Here is an 8,214-nt window from a genome sequence, read left to right on the forward strand (position 1 = left end):
ACACACACACACACACACACACACACACACACACACACACACACACACACACACACAAACAGATAGCGGTACATGTATTGTGTACGTTTACAGTTTATACAAATAAACATTGAAATGAAATGAAAAAGATCTCTTCTCAAACAATAAATAAATATAAAACAAGCATAAAATATTCTATGACAAGATGACAAATTTTAATTGTGAAAAATATGTCTGAAACAGAGATTCGATCCTCGGACCAGTGTTTTACACACTGACTTCCCAATGAGCTTCAGTGAGTATTTTTTTCTTTTTTGTAGTCATTCTTTGAAATTTTATTGCGTATTATTGTTTTGATCTTGAATCACAGAATTAGTCTTAATTGACCGAATTAATAATTGCAAGAGAAGCAGTTAATGGAGCAGGTTTGCTCTCGTTTCATCATCATCATCATAATCATCATCGATGTGATCAACCCACCATCACCATAATTATCAATGTTGTTATTGCCACCAACGCCACCACCTCCGGAAGAAACCATAAATATGAAATCTGCATATCTTACAAAATTCTGTCAAACTGCCAAACATGGCCTACACCTCAGAGTTCAGACAAAGAAAGATGGTATCCCTTGTTTTTGTTATTATTTTTATTATAATGAATGTTTTTTTTTTATAAATCGAGTTTCTTTTTAAGGACAAACTGTTCGATTTCTCCGCCGTCATGTTGAAAAAAAAAAAGAATTTTCATGATCAATTAATGATTGAAATTAGATAAAAAAAAAATAAAAAGAAAAAAAAAGGGGACTGAAGCAATCGCTGCTGAATTTTAGCCTCAAGGTCTCCCCTGATTCAAGCATTATGATAAATGCTCACACAATCGTAAAAATAACCGTTTGAGTTTGCCAAAGTGTAGGTTTTCACTGATGCCTTTATAAACAAAATTTTGCCAAAATAAACCCGATACATCCCAGCTTCCTTAACAATTAACAATTGTGCAAAAGTTAAGCAACGGAGTAGCACGAAGGAACCAAATACTTCATGCGGGGACCAAAAACAAGACATAGAACTTTATTGTAGCAAGGAGGGAAAATACGAATTTTTAGTGATAAATCTAACAGCAGATGTTAACGCAGGTCTTTATAGAATCAGAGAACCAAAACAGGAGCTTATGCGATGATTAAACCGTCACGGATGAACAGTTTTACTGTCGTACGTTTATGATTCACTGGACTTTTCACCGCATCTATATTTACAATGTTTATTATACGTTTCCATTCAATCGGTTGGATCTCTGATAGTTGATAGATATTTTCATTCAAACCATGTATTGGATACCATACTGGATTTGAGCCAAAAGTCTTCGTTTAAGCAGCGTCTTTTTAAGTATGCAAGAGGTCAATGTACAATTAATATTACAGTTTTAGGTCATTCAAAATACATATTCCGGTTTCTGGCAGTCATTTTGATAAGACATCTCTACAGTTGTTGGACGTGTATCAGCATATATTTTTGTCGATAACTTAATTAAATAGGTTATCAACAAAGATATATATATATATATATATATATATATATATATATATTTCCCAATCCAAGCAGATCAGGTGTTAGAGCATAACAGACCGGACCGAGTGGTGGTGGGCAAGGGTTAGCACCACATATGATTTATAGCTGATGTTGCATGGTCTTTTGACCCGCGAATAGTCAAGAAGGAAGACGAAAAGATAGATGATAACCCTCATAAGTACGAAATATCCCAGCTATGGAAAATGAAGAAAGTGAAGATAGCGCCAATTATTGTTGGGTCCTTGGGAACAGTATCCGAAGGCATCGAGAAGAATATAAAAGAAATTGGAATAGAGTGCCCAGTAGAACTGTTACAAAAGGTTTGCCTCCTCCTTGGCACGGCCAGAATAACCAGGAAAGTATTAAATAGCTGAAAAGAACGGATAGCATGATACGGCAGGTAGTAAGTCCGCTACGCATGCAAGGTTCCAGGAGTTTTAACAAAACCTGAATTAAAAAGAATAATAATAATAATTATAATAATAATAATAATAATAATAATGATAATAGTATTTGGGTACAAGGGCAATAATTTGCAGGAGTAATAGATACCAATGATTCCAGTACTTGTCTGGTACTTTATCATTGATACTAATGTTACTTATAGGGAACGAGTGATTAACAGTGTTGTCAGTGCGTCGAATAAAATGACTTGCGTTGGTCTACTGTTTCTTGTCATTACGTTCTGAGTTAAATCCTGTCTTTGTTTTTCATCTTTTCGAGGTCAATATAATAAGTGTGAATCAATTGCCAGCGTTGATGTTATCTTTTGACCTCTGACCTCTGACCCCAAATCTCAGGCCTTTTGCCTTGGTTAGCAATCAATAATCAAGCAACAGACTATACCAATCTTTTATATAAGAAAGATCTTAAAACTGAAAGAGGAAACAACAGCAACACCACTGATATTGATGAAAGCAACAACAATAATAATAATAATAATGATAATAATAATGATTGTTTCTAATATATTCGCAAAACCTCCAATTTAAAGAAGTGGAAGATGAGGTTGTGTCATTCATGCTTATTCGCATGGAGACATTGCAAACTTTTGTAGTCGCGAAATAACAACAATTAGGAATCAAAACTTAACCATAAACCCGGCTCGTCGGGACCTTAGCCTTAGTGATATTTGCTCTGACTTTTGCTCTGTTACCTTCTGGGTTCAGGACCCGCCGAGGTCAAACTTTGGTTTTCATCTTTCCTGGGTCGACAAAACAAAGAGCGAGCGAAGCACTGGGACCAGTTTAATCGACCAACTCCACTTCTTTGAAATTTCAGGCTTTGTGCCTATACTAGCAACAGTTAATATTATTATTATTATTATTATTATTATTATTATTATTATTATTATTATCTTGTTTTTAACATTTTCTTGAAAATTTCTGCTGCACCACCGGGTACATACACCCGTGTTGCTGAGGCTTAAGTAGCATTATGTTTCAGGAGGGGTTGATGGCGGTGGTGTAGAATTTAGTTTGAGAAATCTGTCTGGCTTTGTCTTAGAGTTTGTTTTCTTGTTTCTGCTGTTAATAATTCTTATTCTGGTTTCGTTTCGCTTTATTCGTTTTAAAGCGCTCCAAAATTGATTTCGATCTCATAAATCTTATTTTATTGAACTCGTTCATTATTTTGTATATTTAAAAAAATTTGTATGTTTATTTTATTTTGCATTTTTAGTGTCTTTATTTATTTTTTTGATTGTTTTATAATTTTCACGAGAGACTTTCAAGGATGGAAAAGTTCTGTTTCTTGGGGCCATCGGAACTGTCGCAGTTCTGGTAGTGGACAGATGGCAACAAGTTGTTTGTGTGAGTGGTCAACAGATAATTGGAACAGCTGCACTTTTTGCAGTTGCCTGGTTGCTGACCAGTAGTTCCGCTTCTGACCGAATCACCCGTTTCAATACGAAACTCGAAGTCTCTCGAAGAAGAAAGCAAAGCCAGTCTTTCGCCTTGACCAATCCCCGTCGTTTCTCGTTGGTTCCAGTCGTTATGCCATCGTCTAAAATTGTTCGGCGAGGTTTCACTATTTTTGTTTCGATTTTTTTGATTGTCTTTGAATTCTTCAAGTAGTTTTGTCGATTCATCATTGGTAGTGCTGTCCCCACCATTAATATTATAGCTGTATTCGTTTCCCGTTAATGTCCCATTATTTTCACACATTTCTGTAGCAACGTTTAACAACCTTATTGATTCGTCGTTTCCTCCATATACCTCGCCATCACCTTCTTCCTCTCCTCTTTCATCTGCTTCTTTCTTAAAGCTCTCCATATCCTCCTTTATTTCTCTTTCGTCTTTCAATTCTATTTCTTCTTCATCTTCGTCTATTTCATTTGCTCTGTCTACTTCCCTTTTTACGGCTTCTCCATCTTTGTCTTCTTTATCTCTCGCATCTCCTTCATTTCTCTCAACTCCTCTGTCGTCGTCATCATTATTATTATTATTATTATTATCATTGACTTCTTCATTCCGCTCCACTTCCTCTTCTTCTGGTAGTTCTTCGTCTTTTTCTTCGTCCTCTTCAGAGAATCCAATTGAAGCGTACGTCAACTTAGGAGCAGTTTGAGAAATCCTTGCGGGTATCCGGTTCTTGGTTCTACTGCTCTTGTGTTGCTGGTGATGTTGGTGGTGGTGGTGGTGGCGGTGCTGGTGATGCTGGTGCTGGTGATGGTTTTGGTGGTGATGTTGGGGTAGATTGTGGTGGGGTTGCGGGTGTGCATGCGAATTAAGGTTTGTCACGCGGTCAGAACTTCTTACAAAAGATTTCGGCATTCGAACTTTTTTCGCCCCTCTATAGGGCAACGCCACCGGCATAATTACAGGCTCGGCGATAAGGGGACAAAAGCAGCTAGGGATCTGAGATGACATGATTTCTTCGTCCTGAAATGAGAAGAAAATAATAAAGGAAATGGTATTAAATTTGGGCGAAAATTTCGTTTTCTTTTCTTAGCATTGTTGTTGTTGTTGTTCTTCATCTCTACGTTTAGGGAGCCTATGACTAAAGGCCTTCCAGCCTTCACCTTCCTGTCTTTTCTATGCCCTTTTGGAACCCTATTGCCCCCTAAATTAGCAATCGTCGTGCTCTAGCTTTGTCCATTTTTCCTGTGTCCGCATTCAAAAGATACAGTGGTCCGATTTGTTAGCAATAGAAGCCGAAATCTCTTAAATGACACCACAATGCCTTAAGACAGGAAGGCAATGTTTAAAAAAAAATATAGTTCTACATATACAAACGAGTCGGAATGGTCACAGTTGGATTGATTGTGATTAAATGTTTGCTCAATCAGAGCTGGTTTGGGACAGCAATAGCAACAGCTACAACAGCTCAAAGAATTGTATGTGATCGTTCATTTTGGTAGAAATAGCAGCCAAATCTTCAAATTACATCCTTCTGTCTTAAAATAAAAGACACACTGGACAAGGTAGTTCCTGATATTCAAAAAGATGGGGTGGTCATGAGATAGAACAACTTTGATCATAAACCTACTCAATCAGATATACTTTGGGACTAACAACAACAACAACAACAACAACGACGACGACAACAACAACAACAACAACAACAGATTACCCGAGATTAAGTACGTGGAAAAAATACAGTATTCTCTGATTAGTGACTTTGATCCTGCTATTAGCCAATACGTGTAGGAATGTGAAGTATGGTGTTATAGCAGACGTGGCGTACCTAGGGCTATGGGTTGGTTTGTTGCACTAAGGTGGCTAACGGATTACCTGCAGGATATAATACAGCTCTGTCAATGTTGAGCCGCATCAGCGTCAGCAACAACAATAGCAACTACGACAACAACGACAACTACAACAATAGCAATATGGAGGTCATTGTAAAACTCTCGGCCAAAATACCCGGTCAAAAACTGGTAGAAACAGAAACAAAGATTAGTGAACCGCTAGATTAGAGATCGACGTACGGTTTCGTGGGATTGCAGGGATCGAATCTATCCGTCACACGATAATGAACGAACAACAACAACATCAACAACAAAGGTGATTGACCTACCTGTGAACATTTGGTGATGACTTCCATAATGGTGTTGAAGTCAGGTCTTTCGTTGGCGTCACTGTTCCAACAGGACAACATCACTTCAAATCTGTGTAATTCAAAGACAAAAATATGAAGAATTTGGTTAAGAGTTTGATAGTGTTTTTACTCCTCTCTTAGGGAATTCGAATTCTAATCGTTATAATATATCGCATCAATGGTTTGATGTAGAAATCATTAATGTTGCGTGCCGGCTGAGGACCTGCACGTTAATGAATGCAATATAATTTTGAACTGTTAAAGCGGCGAGCTGGCAGAAACGTTAGCGATGTTTGATGGGTGAGGACAAGTTGATTACATCGACTCCAGTACTTGACTGGTACTTTATTTTATCGACCCTAAAAGTAGGAAAGACAAATTTGACCTCGACGGTATTTGGACTAAGAACATTAAGAATGGAAGAAATGCTGCCAAGAATTTTGTTCGACATGATTGTGTGTGTGATGGTGTGTGCGTGTGTGCGTGTGCGTGTGTGTGTGTGCTATCACAGGTAGGGGGTAGGATGTTGTAGAAGAGACTTACATGGCATCTGGGCAGCTTCGTGGCTTTCCCATTCGACCTCCATACGTTACATGTTGTATGACATCTTGGTTGCCTAACCCTGGGTACGGCGAACACCCGAGGGAGAATATCTCCCACAACAGCACACCGAACGACCTGCATAAAGAAAAACAAAGCAAAAAAGCGAGTCATTTATGAAGGAATGAATAATCTTTAAGGTTAGGGAAGTCCAACAACATTTAGGCGACAGAGGAATCTACGCGACCAATCGTTCTGCTAGACATAGCAGCCAAATCTATCACAAATCTTTCGTTTTAGCCCTTTAACATTCAGAATACCCTGTCAAATGTAATGCTTATTTATTCACGTTCTTTTGAATTAATCATGGATTACCTCGTTGCTTCGCGATTTCGATGATTTGATTTTATATTCTCAGAATATACAATTATAAAACAATCAACTATTCCCTCTGAAGTGGGTTGTGGGGTGACATGGCAGTCAAAAATCGATTCTGGTTGGATTAGAATTGTGAGAAATGAAGGAAAGTCATATTTACCAGACATCGGTTTTGGTGGAGAAAATTCCATCGATAAAGGCTTCTGGTGGCATCCATTTCACAGGCAGCAGGGCACGTCCGTCCTTTTTATAGTAATCTGACCTGAAGTGGATGGAAAAAGAGAGTGAGAGAGCGAGAGAGAGAAAGAGAGAGAGAGAGAGAGAGAGAGAGAGAGAGAGAGGGAGTTATTGACGAAATCGAGTTCCATTATTCTTCAGATTTTGGAACAAAGTCAGCATCTTTAGAGGAGCGAATTCGATTACATGGAGCCCCAGATCTCAGTTGTTATTTATTTTATCGAACCCGAAAGGATGAAAGTAGAGTCGAACTCGGTGGTATTTGAACTCAGAACGTAAAACAGCGGAAGGAGTGCTGCAACGCATTTAGTCCGATACGGTAACAGTTGTGCCAGCTTGTTGCTTTTAAAATTGGGTCACATTATGTAACCTGAAATAAGATAGATCAGTTCTTCTCAACTGGGGTCCATATGGTTCCTGATGGGGCCTATATACGATTGTTGTGGGTTCGCGCAAGCAAAACAGCAAAATTTAATTTTACATGTATTTATTCTTTTCTATTCTAGGAACAAGGCCCAACATTTTTGGGGAAGGGACCAGTCGATTAGATCGACCTCAGTACGCAACTGGTACTTAATTTATCGACTCTGAAAGGATAAAAGGCAAAGTCGACCTCAGCGGAATTTGAACTCAGAACGTAAAGACAGACGAAATACCGCTAAGCGTTTTGCCCGGCGTGCCCACGTTTCTGCCAGCTCGACGCCTTTTTTAGATGTATTTTCATTACAAGCGACATCTTGGTTTCTTTGTCTCATGTTTTTGCATCGTTCAAACAACACGGGTTAATGTGTGTGAACTGCAAAAGAGGAATCGTGAAAGAAGTTTTCTACAAAACTAATATTTAAACATCGAATAGTTATTGGGGTCCACCAGGATAAAATAATAACGAAAGGGGTCAATAGGTAAGAAGCGGTTGAATACCACTGCGATAGATAGTGGGAATAAAATGGCTGGGAAGAGAGGGAGAGAGAGAGAGAGAGAGAGAGAGAGAGAGAGAGAGAGAGAGAGAGAGAGAGAGAAAAGTGTCATTCATAGAAACAGGATTATATAAAGTAGTTCCAAGATAAAATTAAGAACCAGTGTGGGTCTTCTTTGAGTTGGGAAAGAAGTAATCGATAGGAATCGAGGGAGTTAAAGTGGGGAAAGGAAAAAAAATAATGACGTTCTGGCCTCAGGTTGTTTATTGAAGAAGAGACGAGGGAAGAGAGAAGAGAGTTTTTTGTGATGAGATCTGGGAACCATGGAGACTTATGTCCGTAACATGAATGACAGTATGTAGTTACGTTAGAGTTAGTATTAATCGCAGCGAACTTAACAGACAGACTAATAAGAAATAACTATGAAGAGAAGAAAGTATATTTGTTGTTTTAGCAAAGAGAGGGACGAAGAGAAAGAGAGGAAGTGAAGGCGAGAGAGAGAGAGAGAAAGAGATGAGGGAGAGAGAGAGAGAGAGAGAGAGAGAGAGAGAGAG

General features: G+C 38.5%; 1 protein-coding gene across 1 annotated transcript in view; it reads right to left on the bottom strand.

Annotated features, from left to right (window-relative positions):
• Window positions 1-165: 165 nt before the first annotated feature.
• LOC106883653 (uncharacterized) overlaps window positions 166-8,214 on the bottom strand; it is a 132,002-nt gene continuing 123,953 nt past the window's right edge. The window contains exons 18-21 of the mRNA XM_052971436.1: window positions 6,667-6,768; window positions 6,132-6,266; window positions 5,568-5,658; window positions 166-4,429 (exon numbers count right to left, since the gene is read on the bottom strand). Of these exons, the coding sequence (XP_052827396.1) occupies window positions 3,263-4,429; window positions 5,568-5,658; window positions 6,132-6,266; window positions 6,667-6,768 (1,495 nt within the window). The 3' untranslated portion in view covers window positions 166-3,262. The remainder of the gene's footprint in view (window positions 4,430-5,567; window positions 5,659-6,131; window positions 6,267-6,666; window positions 6,769-8,214) is intronic.

This window comes from Octopus bimaculoides, chromosome 11 (genome assembly GCF_001194135.2).
Source record: "Octopus bimaculoides isolate UCB-OBI-ISO-001 chromosome 11, ASM119413v2, whole genome shotgun sequence".
Classification (NCBI taxonomy): Eukaryota; Metazoa; Mollusca; class Cephalopoda; order Octopoda; family Octopodidae; genus Octopus; species Octopus bimaculoides.